This window comes from Dermochelys coriacea, chromosome 3 (genome assembly GCF_009764565.3).
Source record: "Dermochelys coriacea isolate rDerCor1 chromosome 3, rDerCor1.pri.v4, whole genome shotgun sequence".
NCBI lineage: Eukaryota > Metazoa > Chordata > Testudines > Dermochelyidae > Dermochelys > Dermochelys coriacea.
This window is the reverse complement of record NC_050070.1, coordinates 49,557,661-49,573,985: the sequence shown is the minus strand read 5'-3', so window position 1 is coordinate 49,573,985 and position 16,325 is coordinate 49,557,661. Positions and strand designations below refer to the sequence as shown.

General features: G+C 41.5%; 1 protein-coding gene across 4 annotated transcripts in view; it reads left to right on the top strand.

Moving 5' to 3' along the window:
* The window catches only part of KHDRBS2 (KH RNA binding domain containing, signal transduction associated 2), a 640,432-nt gene that overhangs the window by 312,869 nt on the left and 311,238 nt on the right, over positions 1–16,325 (top strand). For 3 of the 4 annotated variants that reach the window (XR_005291960.2, XR_006279815.1, XM_038395788.2), the window contains exon 4: positions 1,651–1,797. The exons of the other annotated variant lie outside the window; for it this stretch is intronic. Coding sequence is in view for 1 of the 3 variants with exons in the window: in XM_038395788.2 (XP_038251716.1) it covers positions 1,651–1,797 (147 nt within the window). In the remaining 2 variants the exon portion in view is untranslated. The remainder of the gene's footprint in view (positions 1–1,650; positions 1,798–16,325) is intronic. 4 annotated transcript variants of the gene reach the window in all.

The window sequence follows — 16,325 nt, the reverse complement described above, 5'->3', positions numbered from 1 at the left end:
TTGTGAATCAAAGAGAAATAGGACAGAAGTTTGAAAGAATTATTGCATTGTTTCATAATGTTTTGTTATAGCAAAATCTAATTCTGTTGAAATTCTTCATATCTAATTATTCCAGTAGGTGAAATTCATTGTAACATCTTGCAACAGCTGTCTCATATACTCTCATTGACTGTGTACTTTTACATGGGATTTCAGTGGTAAAGTTGTAATGTCACTGACACTAAAATTCTGATCTAGCGTAAGAGAAATTCTATCACATAATGGACTCTCGCATACCTTTCTGTAAGACTTTGTTCACTTTTAATAATATGCAAATAAAGAAGAGCCTCACCTTATAATTAAAACATGCCATATAATCTTCACCTATCAAAACACCAGTATGAGAGCAATATACCTCTTGACAACTTGATTTTGTTTTTATTTCTTCAACAGCGATTGAACAAACTCACTCTTCTAAATACTGCTGAGTTCATATTAATTTTCATGAACTGAGCTTGCAGATCTATGCTCAGACTTCAAAGAGAAAAGTTTTGCTATGTGATTTCTAAAACATACATGTCAATATAACATTTTAACTCAAGTGAAGCACACTTTCCTCAGCCCATGTGCTACCATGACTTAATGTGTGACTTTGGGGAAGTTATTTAACTTCTCTTTCTATCATTGTTTCTCCATCTATAAAAGGGGATATACTTGTCTAGCACAGAAGTAGGTAGGATTTTGTCTAAAAATATATTTAAAAGTTGAGCTTTCAGCCTTAACTCTTAATTTCCTTTCTTCTGAGTCCCTGCTTTCCTAACTGTAATATTGCTTATCAGTAAATTTTGTTTAGAGTGCATTTTTATAGTAGTGACAAAGTTATCCATCATGTTGTCATAATAAGCGGTAACCTTATCACAAATTGCCCATTAATTTGCATCTTTTCAGTGAATTATGTGGAGCGCATTGTAGCAATATTTGCTCTTGTATTATACTCTCTAGCTAAGGACCTCAAAGCACTTCGCAAACACTACTGAATTATGACACACGACACTGCTCTGATGTAGGAAAGAATTATTATCCCCATGTTACAGATGGAGAAAATGAGGCACAGAGAGGTTAAGCGACTTGCCCAGAGTTGCACAAGATGTCTATGGGAGAACTGGGAACAGCGCCCAGATCTCCTGATTTCAAATCTAGTGCTTTAACAACTTTAACAACAACTCCTGAATGATACCTTGCAATTTTCAGAAAAGTTATAGGACTGTTTTAATGAGAACTCAGTAAATTACTCAAATCTCCATGTCTTAAAATATTCTGGCCATAGTAAAAGTATGTGTGGATTTAAAGCCTATGTATAGTGAAGGTTCATACAGCTTGTCTGTCTCCCTAATGCAGTTTCTGCATTCGAGTTAATGATATTTCAATATTTCTGAAGTATTTAGCATTTTTCACTATACTGATTACAATCTGTTGTAGATTATAATTATGCTGCTTTTATCACTCAAACACTCAAGTGATTTTAAACCTTCAAGTGGCTCATTCCAGATTTTTATTTCTCAAAGCGTTTGAAAGTCTGCTTAGATTATGCCCTTCTGTCACATTAGCTGTAAATGATAAATCAATGCAAAATGAATAGATTCTTATTTCTAAAAATAATCTTTTTCACAGGAAGAAGAACTAAGGAAAAGTGGGGAAGCCAAATATTCACACTTGAGCGACGAGCTTCATGTTCTAATTGAAGTGTTTGCTCCACCTGGGGAATCTTATTCACGTATGAGTCATGCCTTGGAAGAGATTAAAAAATTCCTTGTTCCAGTAAGTGGCTCATAACATTTTTTTTCTAATTATCTCTAGTTCTGTTACATTGAAATCATTCATTCTTTAAATCCTACCTGGTTCAGGAAACAATTTGATCCGCTGAAGATTCATTTTATGAGATGCCCAACAATCCATTAATTGTTCCTTAAATATCTTCTGTGTGTGTGGTTGGTTTTTTTTTATGATCATAGGTCATGGACCTCAGTGTAGAAATATGCTTCTATGAGCCTTGAGTATTGTATATTTGTACGGGCATTGTTTGCATGTGCTATATTTTATATAAATGTCTTTATACAAAAGATTCTGAATTTACATGCAAAACTAAAAATACCATAATAGTATCTTATTCGGCAGCATTTACACTAATAATTCTGATCAGATCCAATATTACTGCAGTTCTGAAGACTAATCCTGACTCAGGCTTGAATTTCAGAAACCATCGCTATTCAGAAAAGGACTCCAGTGTGTGTTTAAGTTCTTTCTGAAACAGGGGCCCGAAACTCTAGAATACTATGTAGTAGGACAAATAAGGGATGGAGGAAACTCCCTTTCATTTATATTTGTATTATACAGAACTATTTCAGCTAACCCAAACTCCTTGCAATCTGAACCAGAATTATGTACCTTTTTGCCTATTAAATTCTTTGCAACTATTTTTTAAATTTCAGTTGTCCAAATGTTTTCACTGTACCGCATGACATTTTGATATTCAAGGTTTTACTTTATATATAATCTGCATTAATGATGATTTTGCAGCCATGTTGTAGCATGAGCTACATACCAAAAAAGCTGGGTTTTGTCTAGTCTGAGATGAGGGCATAGATACTGTTGAATGCAATGAATACAGAAAGAAAAGGAGTACTTGTGGCATTTTAGAGACTAACAAATTTATTTGAGCATAAGCTTTTGTGAGCTACAGCTCACTTCATCAGATGCATTCAGTGGAAAATACAGTGGGGAGATTTATATACATAGAGAACATGAAACAATGGGTGTTGTGATCACTTAAGGTGAGCTATTACCAGCAGGAGAGCGGGGGCGGGACGCGGGGGGGAAAACCTTTTGTAGTGATAATCAAGGTGGGCCATTTCCAGCAGTTGACAAGAACGTTGGAGGAACATTGGGAGGTGGGGAATAAATATGAGGAAATAGTTTTATTTTGTGTAATGACCCATCCACTCCCAGTCTCAGTTCAAGCCTAAGTTAATTGTATCCTGTTTGCAAATTAATTCCAATTCAGCAGTCTCTCATTGGAGTCTGTTTTTTGAAGCTTTTTTGTTGAAGAATTGCAACTTTTAGGTCTGTAATCGAGTGACCAAAGAGATTGAAGTGTTCTCCGACTGGTTTTTGAATGTTATAATCTTGACATTTGATTTGTGTCCATTTATTCTTTTATGTAGAGACTGTCCAGTTTGGCCAATGTACATGGCAGAGGGACATTGCTGGCACATGATGGCTTATATCACATTGGTAGATGTGCAGGTGACTGAGCCTCTGATAGTGTGGCTGATGTATCAAAACTGGATACTCTCAAAAAAAACAACTTTCCACACAAACTTCCTCATGGCTGGACTTTACAAAAACTAGACAAGCCATTTACAACACACACTTTGCTTCTCTACAAAAGAAAAAGGACACTAAACTATGTAAACTATTACATGCACAAGGGGCCACAACAGTGGTTCCCTTAACCCACCCAGCAATATTATTAATCTATCCAACTATATTCTTAGCCCAGCAGAAGAATCTGTCCTATCTCGGGGCCTCTCCTTCTGCCCCTCCATCCCCATGAACATGATACAATTCTGTGGTGACCTAGTATCCTATTTTGGACGTCTCCAACTCAAGGAATATTTCCAACACACCTCTGAACAACATACTAACCCACAGAGACCTTCCTACCAAGACTACAAAAAGAAGGATGCTGGGTGGACTCCTCCTGAAGGTTGAAACAACAGACTGGACTTTTACATAGAGTGCTTCCGCTGACGTGCACGGGCTGAAATTGTGGAAAAGCAGCTCACTTGTCCCATAACCTCAGCCGTGCAGAACACAATGCCATCCACAGCCTCAGAAACAACTCTGACATCATAATCAAAAAGGCTGACAAAGATGGTGCTGTCGTTATCATGAATAGGTCGGAATATGAACAAGAGGCTACTAGGCAGCTCTCCAACACCACTTTCTACAAGCCATTACCCTCTGATCCCCCTGAGGGTTACCAAAAGAAACTACAGCATTTGCTCAAGAAACTCCCTGAAAAAGCACAAGAACAAATCCGCACAGACACACCCCTGGAACCCCGATCTGGGGTATTTATCTGTTGCGAAGATCCATAAACCTGAAAATCCTGGACGCCCCATCATCTCAGGCATTGGCACCCTGACAGCAGGATTGTCTGCCTATGTAGACTCCCTCCTCAGGCCCTATGCTACCAGCACTCCCAGCTATCTTCAAGACACCACTGACTTCCTGAGGAAACTACAATCAATCGTTGATCTTCCTAAAAACACCATCCTGGCCACTATGGATGTAGAAGCCCTCTACATCAACATTCCACACAAAAAGAAAAGGAGTACTTGTGGCACCTTAGAGACTAACAAATTTATTAGAGCATAAGCTTTCGTGAGCTACAGCTCACTTCATCGGATGCATTTGGTGGAAAAAACAGAGGAGAGATTTATATACACACACACAGAGAACATGAAACAATGGGTTTATCATACACACTGTCAGGAGAGTGATCACTTAAGATAAGCCATCATAAGGTGATCACTCTCCTTACAGTGTATATGATAAACCCATTGTTTCATGTTCTCTGTGTGTGTGTATATAAATCTCTCCTCTGTTTTTTCCACCAAATGCATCCGATGAAGTGAGCTGTAGCTCACGAAAGCTTATGCTTTAATAAATTTGTTAGTCTCTAAGGTGCCACAAGTACTCCTTTTCTTTTTGCGAATACAGACTAACACGGCTGCTACTCTGATTCCACACAAAGATGGACTACAAGCCATCAGGAACAGTATCCCCGATAATGTCACGGCAAACCTGGTGGCTGAACTTTGTGACTTTGTCCTCACCCATAACTATTTCACATTTGGGGACAATGTATACCTTCAAATCAGCGGCACTGCGATGGGTATCCGCATGGCCCCACAGTATGCCAACATTTTTATGGCTGACTTAGAACAATGCTTCCTCAGCTCTCGTTCCCTAATGCCCCTATTCTACTTGCACTACATTGATGACATCTTCATCATCTGGACCCATGGAAAAGAAGCCCTTGAGGAATTCCACCATGATTTCAACAATTTCCATCCCACCATCGGCCTCAGCCTGGACCAGTCCACACAAGAGATCCACTTCCTGGACACTACGGTGCTAATAAGCGATGGTCACATAAACAACACCCTATTTCGGAAACCTACTGACCGCTATTCCTACCTATATGCCTCCAGCTTTCATCCAGACCACACCACACGATCCATTGTCTACAGCCAAGTTCTACGATACAACCACATTTGCTCCAATCCCTCAGACAGAGACAAACACCTACAAGATCTCTATCAAGCATTCTTACAACTACAATACCCACCTGCTGAAGTGAAGAAACAGATTGACAGAGCCAGAAGAGTATCCAGAAATCACCTACTACAGGACTGGTCCAGCAAAGAAAATAACAGAACGCCACTAGCCATCACCTTCAGCCTCAACTAAAACCTCTCCAACGCATCATCAAGGATCTACAACCTATCCTGAAGGATGACCTATCGCTCTCACAGATCTTGGGACACAGGGCAGTCCTTGCTTACAGACAGCCCCCCAACCTGAATCAAATACTCACCAGCAACCACACATCACACAACAAAGCCACTAGCCCAGGAACCTATCCTTGCAACAAAGCCCGTTGCCAACTGTTTCCACACATGTATTCAGGGGACACCATCAGAGGGCCTAATCACATCAGCCACACTATCAGAGGCTCGTTCACCTGCGCATCTACCAATGTGATATATGCCATCATGTGCCAGCAATGCCCTTCTGCCATGTTGGTCAAACTGGACAGTCTCTACGTAAAAGAATAAATGGACACAAATCAAATGTCAAGAATTATAACATTCAAAAACCATTTGGAAAACACTTCAATCTCTTTGGTCACTCAATGACAGACCAAAAAGTTGCAATTCTTCAACCAAAAAACTTCAAAAACAGACTCCAACAAGAGACTGCTGAATTGGAATTAATTTGCAAACTGGATACAATTAACTTAGGCTTGAACAGAGACTGGGAGTGGATGGGTCATTACACAAAGTAAAACTATTTCCCCATATTTATTCCCCACCCCCCACTGTTCCTCCAACGTTCTTGTCAACTGCTGGAAATGGTCCACTTTGATTATCACTACAAAAGGTTTTTGCCCCCCGCTATCCTGCTGGTAATAGCTCACCTTAAGTGATCACTCTCGTTACAGTGTGTATGGTAACACCCATTGTTTCATGTTCTCTATGTATATAAATCTCCCCACTGTATTTTCCACTGAATGCATCTAATGAAGTAAGCTGTAGCTCATGAAAGCTTATTTTCAAATCAATTTGTTGGTCTCGAAAGTGCCACAAGTACTCCTTTTCTTTTTGCGAATACAGACTCACACAGCTAGTACTCCGAAACCAATGAATACAGAGTAAGAGTTGATTCAAATTTTTCAATAAACAACAAAAGCAATACAAAATTATACTAATAAAAGGTCTGTCTTCCAACAAGAATGCAACAATGCATTTACTATATTTTGAATCCATATAATACAAATCAAAGTAAAAAAAATTGAAATACTCAAATTGATTACAGCATAGGCTAATTATTTAGAGACTTTATTTTCTTGTTTCCTTTTTTGTTTTGTTTTGTTTTAAATTGTTCTTTTTTTGAATACAGTATTTAAAACCGTATATTTTACAACCACTGAACATGGTGGGTTTTTTTATATGAGTAACTTGAAAATGGCTACATGCAAACTGTGAGACATTTTGCTTTAAATAATCAAAATTCACACTAAGTGTGAGAACAAAATGTACCATGTTTGAAACAGGCCATTAAGTTGTCATTTTTCATCCGACTATTATATATTCCAGTTTGGAAATATAAATGATGAAATCAAATGACCTTTTACATGCTCTTATACTGGTACAAGTTCAGGAGAAGTGAAAACAGTTTATTAACATAAATTTTGTTTCCAGATTGATCATGCAAAAAAGGGGACAGAATAAGAATGTAAGTATGGCCATGATGGGTCATACTAATGGTCCATCTAGCCCAGTATCCTGTCTTCTGACAGTGGCTAGTGCTAGTTACTTCAGATGAATGAACATAACAAAGCAATCATGTGATCTATCCCCTGTTGTCCAGTCCCATCTTCTGGCAGTCAGCGGTTCATGGAGACTCAAAGCATGGGGTTGTGTCCCTGATCATCTTAGCTCATAGCCATAAATGGACCTGTCCTCCATAAAGATGTCTAATTATTTTTTAACCCAGTTGTACTTTTGGCCTTTACAACAGTCACTGGCAATGAGTTCCACAGGCTGACGTATGTTGTGTGAAGAAGTGTTAGTTTTAAACCTGTTGCCTATCAACTTCATTGGGTGACCCTTAGTTCTTGTGTTTATGTGAAGGGGTAAATAACACTTTCTTGAGATCACTCGTGTTTTTATAGACCTCTATCATATCTGCCCCTAGTTATCTCTTTTCTAAACTGAACAGTTCCTGTCTTTTTAGTCTCATCTCATATGGAAGCTGTTCGATACCCTTAATCACTTTTGTTGCCTTTCTCTGTGTCTTTTCCAATTCTAATGCATCTTTTTTTGAGATGGGATGACCAGAACTGCATGCAATATTCAAGGTGTGGGTGTAGCATGGATTTACATAGTACCATTATATTTTCTGTCTTATTACTTATCCCTTTCCTAATGGTTCCTAACATTCTGTTGGCTTATTTGACTGCCTCTGCACATTAAGTGCATATGTTCAGTGAACTATGCACAGTGACTCCAATATCTTTCTTGAGCGGTAACAGCTAATTTAGACCCCAGCATTTTGTATGTATAGTTGGGATTGTGTTCGCCAATGTGCATTATTTTGCAGTTATCAGCATTGAATTTTGTCTGCCATTTTATTGCCCAGTCACCCAGTTTAGTGAGATCACTGTGTAACTCTTCAGTCAGCTTTGGTCTTAACTATCTTGAGTAACTTTGTATAATCTGCACATTTTGCCAGCTCACTGTTTACTCCTGTTTCCAGATAATTTTATTAATATGTTAAACAGTGGTACATTACAGGTTGATGGGGGAACCTTGCTATTTACCTCTCCATTCTGAAAACTGAACATTTATTGCTACACTTAGTAACTAGTTAAAAGATAGGACACAAATCCATGAGAAGACGTTCCCTCTTACCCATCACTGCTTACTTTGCTTAAGAGCTTCTGGTGTAGGACCTTGTCAGTCTTTCTAAGTGCTGGATATACTGGATCACCCTTGTCCACACACTTGTTGACACTGTCAAAGAATTTTAATAGATTAGCAAGGCATGATTTCCCTTTGCAAAAGCCATGTTGACTCTTCCCCAAGAGATCATGTTCATCTGTGTCTGATAATTCTGGTCTTTACTATAGTTTCAACCGATTTGCCTGTTGGCAATTCAGTCATGATAAAATATTGCAAGGCATACCAATGCAGCAACAACAAATAGACAATGTACCTTGGAATGACAATTCAGCTGCAGCTAAATGATGCAGATGTGCCAAACTTCAGAGAGTGAATTTTTATAGTTAAAATAATCCCTGGTTTGGAGGAGTTTAAAATGTAGGTGGGGCTGATAGCACTGCCGATTATTAAGATTGCTTGAAGCTTCCGATTGCAAGACTCTATTTTCAGTTGCTTATAACTTTGCAAAACTATAATAATTTGGACTGAATTTTTCCATGCTACGTGTCTGTCTCAGGCTGATTTTGTATGTTTGTTTGTTTGTTTGTAATTTTAACCAAAACAGGCAAGCCATTTTTGAGAACAAGGATCCAGGGCATCATTCAAATGCCTTTATCCATGAGACCATCCTTTCTCATTCTACAATCTCTTGCCTCATTCATTACACACCTTCCAACTTCTGCAACCAATTAGGCAGGAGTCCTATAGGCAACAGCTTCCTCTTCCACACAATATTGATTCATCCCTCGAACATGTCTATTCTGTGCAATGAATGGACAGGCCTACATGATGAGCAAGGGGTGTGATTTCCAGCTCACGTACATGTACTTATGCTAGTTCCATTACAGCTAGTGAGACTATAAATAGTAGCGTAGTTGCAGTTAGCACAGTCAGTGGCCACACAGCTTAGCTGCGCTGAGTAGAAACCTGCCTGAACTCCATGAGTATGTACTCGGCATGGCTAAATTGTGGTGCTCCTGCTGCTTCCCATGCTACCATGGCCACACTATTATACAAACTCATGATCTCATCAAGTTAGCACAGGAATATGTGCCTGAGCTGGAATCACACCACTAGCTCATAGTATAGACCTAGCCAATGAGACAGGAGGACTGTGGAAAAACTAGTATGTGATCTTGTAATTAGAAACAGTTTCATAATGCGCAAGCAACCTTAATTCTGGCATTTCTAATTTCAGTGCTTGACTTTGCAACCTTAATGTTTGTTTAACATAATGAGGGTGTGTGGGGTGGGGTGTGAGAGAGAGAAATTTACTGTAAAGAAGGGAAATACTAATACTTCCTTAACTATGGGCCAGATTCCGCAGCCCCTGTTCATGGTGAGTAGTATCATACTCTGTGAGTGGTCCTATTGAAACAATACAAATAAGCAGCAGAGAATCTACTGCAATAATAGTCCTGCCAGGAGCCTTATTTAGCTTGCTTATTTTTCTTGTATATACCACTTACAAAAGTGACTACTATCTTAATCTTAAATTATAGTGATGATTTACACACCTCTATTTCAATCACCCATCTTATGTTCTACCTCCATGCAAAATATCTCTGTCCTAGGAGAACAAGGAGGGTGGTAGAATAATGTGGTCATGATAACATAAAACTTTGGTGAAATGCTGTCTTAAATATTCAAATTCTGCACAGCTTAACATTGTGTGCTTCACTTATTTATTTATAAGAAAAGTGATGCATTTTAAGAGCACTGCTAAAAGCTGTATTGGAGGAGATATAAAAAACAGACTAGTCAGAAGGTTTAGAACTTGGTTTACAGTAGCAATAATTGCACCAACAAGTAACGACTACACTTTATCACTTGGTTATTAGATTTATCCTGTCTGCTTCATTTCAGATTTATAATAACCAACAAAGCCGTTATTAACTGGTTGGTTACAACATATGTGCTCAAAAAGCTTGCACTAGATAATTTCCTCTTTGTTCCCTGTTTATTGTATATCTTTAATTTGTTTTATGATACTATGTTTATAAAATATAATTAATTGTGGCACCAAATAACTATTATTCCATTACAGGATTTAAAGAAGTACCTTACCCATTTAGTTATAGTGACTCAGTGCCCTGATAAAGAATACAAAATAGCTTTCATCTTACTTATGGTATTTTTTTACTTTAAATTTAAGTGGAATATTGTCCTCTGAATGATTGACTGTTTACATCAGTAACATGAAAAGATGTTTTGGTAATTTATCATAAGCTTTTAATGAGACTTCATATTTACACAAGTGCATAAAAAAATAAAGAAATCAAAACAATACAGACTGGATGTGGGGATAATGGAGAGAGCATTAAAATTATCTATATATTACATGATTTAAAGTTAGCAAAAAAGTGTGTTTTTCCTTTAATTGCACTTTATTTTCATCTTCAGTCTTGTCCAATTATAGTATTAAAACTTTCGCTAGCTAAGATTTCACCCCACACTCGAAGACAGAAAATGAGTATTGGTATTGGATATTGCAAAAGCTAGTTCCATGTGAAGCCAACAAGCAGATGGTGTTTTGGGACTCTATCCAACAGGAATTTTAAACAAATCATTGTACCGTAAAGGTCTGCAACCTTCACTAGTTTACTGATTGACAAGGGTTTAAAACTATGGACCTGATTCAAGGACCATATAGTACATTTATTTTACAATGAATTGAGGCCAGCTCTGAGAACCCTCATTTGGGTGTTCTGGTCTGGCCTTCTTCAAACCTTGAATAACAGATAGATAAGTCTTATTTTGCAATTGATCTCACAGGACTGTGTTCTCTCTGTTTTTGCACAGAACTCCCTCCTGCCTGCACAAGTCTTCTGTGCAATTACTGAGGGAAGAATATGTTCCATTATGTTTTGATTTGTACACTCTGTGATAAAATATAGATATAATGGAAACGGGAGAGGTCAGATGAGCCATGATCAGCTGTGGAACTGTGACAATTTGAAGTATCTGTCTATGTACACCTTATTAACTCTTTGATGTTGGGGGCTCTTTATGTGTGTCTGTCAGACTGCAAACTCCATTTCTGCCTTCTCTGTCCTTTTACCTTCATATTGGACTATAATCCCTTGGGATACAGAGTGAACTAGGATTAACAATAATGGATTGTTAACTTAAATGTTCTTCATTAAAATGGAACAGCATTAAACAATAGGTTGGCTCCTACCCAGGAGGACTGATTTATCAGGGGAGAGTTCACCTGTCAATGAAATTACCTGGAAGGGATCTGAGCTCAACTGTTGAGGCTAATCAGGAGGTCATATGACAGAGGAGATTGGAAGGTTATAATAGGGCAGGAGCAGTTCTACACTGGGTTATTTTGTTGGCCATTTTCACCATCTTATGCTGAGAGGAGCTGCTTCTGGAGGCTGATGGGGCAGAGCAGAACCCCTCCTGCCCAAGGACTCCCAAGGGAAGGGTGAGTTAAAGCGTGGGGCATTGTGTTCAGGATGTTTTGTTGTGTTTCTAAATGGTCTATTAAGTATAGAGGATGTGAGTCAAAAATCTTTTGCTCAGCCTGTGTCTATTGGCTTCTGCAATCATGTGTCCCTAAAGAAGTAAACTGTAAACCAGGCTCTCACCTTTGTAGGGATTCTGGGGAATACTTAAGAGCTGCTGAGGAGGTTAGGGGTCACATTTTCAATTTTTTTCTCTAAGGCAATGAGAGCTGGAAACTTCCTTTACAAGAGAATTTTAACTTTCATTTACCACATAGCTCCAGGAGTTGTGGCTTTAAGAAAAACACCAAACAGTTTGAGACCTAAGATGAAATTGTGGGGGGTTGGCAATATTGAAAAATAACTTTTTTATCTAGTTTTTCCTCCTGCCTACATGGAGAGAATGCTCCCAGGTTCATCTGAATACACTTGCATCATTGTAGCACTTCATTGTGGACGCTCACTACCATGATTTGAGAGGTTTTCCCATAGCTGTGGTTAATCCACCTCTCTGAGAGGCAGTGGCTAGGCTGACAGAATTCTTCCAGCAACTTAGTACTGCCTAAGGGCAGTGGTGAGCTGGAGCCGATTCGCACCGATTCGCGCAAACCGGTTGTTAAATTTTGAAGCAGTGTTCGAACCGGTTGTTAACACGCTTCCCTGCAGGGGTGCTGAGACTTTGATGAGCTCTGGCCGGGAAGTGATGTAATTCCTCCTCCGGCCGCCAGGGGTGCTGCGCTGCAGGAGCCATGTGGGCTGCCGCCTGGCCCTGGGCACAAGCCCTGTTGCTGCTGCTGCTCCCCTGGCCCTGGGGCTCCCGATGCTGCTTGGTGGGTCCCTGGCTGCATCCTGCTGCTCTTCCTGTGAGCACCCACCACCCTGCCCACAGCCAGCCTCCATCTCCAGCCACCCCCTGCCCGCAGCCAGCCCCTGTCGCACCCCCTGCCCTGCCCACAGCTAGCCCCTGTCTCCAGCCACCCCCGCACCCCTGCCCGCAGCCAGCCCCTGCCGCACCCCCTGCCCCCACCAGCCTGTCTCCAGCCACCCCTGCACTCCCTGCCCGCAACCAGCCCCTGCTGCATGCCACCCCTGCACCCCCTGCCCGCAGCCAACCCCTGTCTCCAGCCACCCCTGCACCCCTGCCTGCAGCCAGCCCCTGTCTCCAGCCATCCCTGCATGCCCTGCCCGCAGCCAGCCCCTGTCTCCAGCTACCCCTGCACCCCCTGCCCGCAGCCAGCCCCTGTTTCCAGCCACCCCTGCACTCCTGCCCACAGCCAGCCCCTGTCTCCAGCCACCCCTGCATCCCCTGCTCACAGCCAGCCCATCTCCAGCCACCCCTGCACCCCCTGCCCGCAGCCAGCCACCCCATGCCCTGCCAGCACCAGCCCCTGCCCGCAGCCAGCCCGTCTCCAGCCACCCCATGCCCTGCCAGCACCAGCCCCTGCCCGCAGCCAGCCCATCTCCAGCCCCTGCCGCACCCCCTGCCTGCAGCCAGCCCCTGTCTCCAGCCACCCCCGCACTCCCTGCCCGCAGCCAGCCCCTGCCGCACGCACCCCCTGCCCTGTCTCCAGCCACCCCTGCCCGCAGCCAGCCCCTGTCTCCAGCCACCCCTACACCCCTGCCCTGCCCGCAGCCAACCCCTGCCTCCAGCCAACCATGCACCCTCCTGGCTCCAGCCAGCTCTGCACCCCGTGCCCTGCCCATAGCCAGCCCTGCACCCCCTGCCTCCAGTTAGCCCTGCCTCACGTCCCTGTCTGCAGCTGGCCCCGCATCCACTGGTGCCCTGCAGTTCCCAGGGCACTAACCCTGCACACCTGCTTCAATGAGGGGGGCAGGGAGCAGATAGGACCCACACATGTGCACACCCTAGGGTGACCAGACAGCAAGTGTGAAAAATCAGGACAGGGGGTGGGGGGTAATAGGAGCCTATATAAGAAAAAGGCCCCAAAATTGGGACTGTCCCTATAAAATCGGGACATCTGGTCACCCTAGCACTCCCCCAGGGATGGCAGGGACCCATACATATGAAACGGAGCTCATCTCTACTTCAGGCCCATCTTTTTAAAAAAGAACTTTGGGCAGGGTTAACATACATCTGTATTTTCCCAGACAGGTCAGGCTTTTTGGTTCTTAAATCACTGTCCGGGAGGAATTTTTAAACTTTAAATTTAAACTTTAAAAATTCCTCCTGGGAAAATATGGACGTACGGTAACCCTGTTGGTACAAAAAATACATACTGGAGCACATCCCTTAAATTAGAACTTTTTATAGGGAACTGGTTGTTAAGATTTGGCTGCTCATCACTGCCTAAGGGGTTATGTCAACATAGCTATGAGTCTCAGGGATGTGAATTTTTCACATCCCTGAGAGACATGGCTATGCCAATTTAAGGTTTCAGTATAAACCAGGCCACACTTTTCCTCAATAAAATGGAAATAGTAATGCTTTCTTCCCCCAGAGGGGTGTTGTGAGGCTTAATTCAGTCACAGAGATAAATTCAAGCACAATTTGGATCTGGATTCCAAAGGCCTCAACAGTTGTGGATGTTTGAATCTGAGATATTGGTTCTGCCCATCATAAATATAAAATATATCTGTAAAATTTAAATCTGTCTTTACCTTTCAAGCCCCTCCACCCCACCCCCCCCCATGGGAGTAGTTCAGATACAGAATTTTGGTTTAGTCCAAGCTGTATATATTAACAGTTCTACAGTGCTTTAACGGCCTCACATGGGATGTTACATATGTGTAAGGTGTTATATAGTATAACACATTTAAATAAAATGGAAGGGAGGTTCTCTAAAAATGAATAAAACTGAAATACAGTAGTTTATTGCCACAAACCTGTGAAAACGGGGACATTTCCACAATGGGGAAAAAGTAAGCCAATTATTTCAGCTGAACTGGGTAGTGTAAGGGGAGGATGGGGAACACATTTGGAATCTGTTCATATACCTTATCAGAGGGGAGGATTCATGTTCATGAGGGGAAGTGTACAACAATTTGTATGTAAACAGCAGAGGTCTAGAAGGCTTCTGAAGTAGAAGAAATGCCTTTGTTTCTAATAATGGAGGGAGGTAATATTCAGTAAGAAGGCAAGAAATAGCCTACATGAAATTTAGTGGCTGTCTAAATTTAGAAGCTGTTGCAGGGGAAGGGGGTGGCAAGGTGTAGCTCAGTGGTTTGAGCATTGGCCTGCTAAACCCAGGGCTGTGAGTTCAATCCTTGAGGGGGCCATTTAGGGATCAGGGCAAAAATTGGGGATTGGGCCTGCTTTGAGCAGGGGGTTGGACTAGATGACCTCCTGAGGTCCTTTCCAACTCTGACATTCTATGATTCCATACAAGTTAGACTAGATGATCTAATGGTCCCTTTTGGTTTTAAAATCTATGAATCTGACACTCTGTAGACTGTCTGCCTATTTCTCAGATTTATGTTATATTTCAAACCACCACAACACAGTTGCCCAGGTGTTTTAAATGAATAAGCACAGTTTTCAAAACTCAGATTTGACTGTTTTCATGGTGGAGAATTTGAACAAGCACACATGTATACCTGAAGTCAACATTCATTTCACAAATAAAGTCCTGGGACAAAATTGAGTGATACAAGGGGTGTCAAGAGGGAGCTCTTTACCCACTCTCTGGTGGCTGGAGAAGCACAAGTTTCTTGGTCTGTATAATGCTTCCTTCTTCTAGAGAAATAGCAAGAAACACTGTAGAGAACATTGTGTCGCTAGCACTGTTGGCTGGGGGGAGAGATGGAAGGTGATGATAATATTTTACTCATGATTTGGCCATGGTGGGAGACCCTTATGACAAAGGAAGGAAGAGAAGTAAAACCATATAACTTGGTGTGGGAAGACAGAAATGAGAAGAATGAGGGGATAGAATTATAGTGATAAATGAAGAAGGGAACAAGTTGATAAAGAGAGGCATGGGAAGACAGCACAGAGGAATGGTAGGGGAATCAACCCACATTTGAGAAAAGAGGGAAACTGAAGAGAACAAAAAAATGACTGGGAAGGAAATATATTATGGAAAGAGTAGGACTAAATATAGCAATAGGCCAGGAAATAAACTGATTGTGAGAGGGTAACTTCCAGGACAAGAGGTCAGAGTTATCCCCCTGCCTTTAGTAGGGGAGAGAGACATACTGGTGCTAAATCAGATGGCAACTCTCTGTTCACCTCCCCCCACCCACTCTAGTCTGTTAGTCACCCTAGACAAACCTCTCAGGACTCTGCCAGCCCTTTCTTTGCCTTTGCAGATTAACACTTGGTGTACCTCCATTCCTCAACTTCCCAGAAGCTTCCTCCTGTAGTGTCCATCCCCTGTCATTGAAAATTCAGACTAATTTCCAAGTGTGGTACCTCCAAAGAGACAGTATGTGCACAGCAGCTTACTTGATTGAACTGAGAAGGTGCATGCTACTTACTATCACAGCACTGAGATGAATTTCAAGTAAGAAGAGAATAAATGTATTAACAAAGAACAGAGAATCACATATTCAAGTGAGGGGGCTTTTAAGGTCACAGGTAGATAGTAAATAAAAAGATACATGGAAGACAATTCATACACTTGGAGAAAAGTGGGGACTG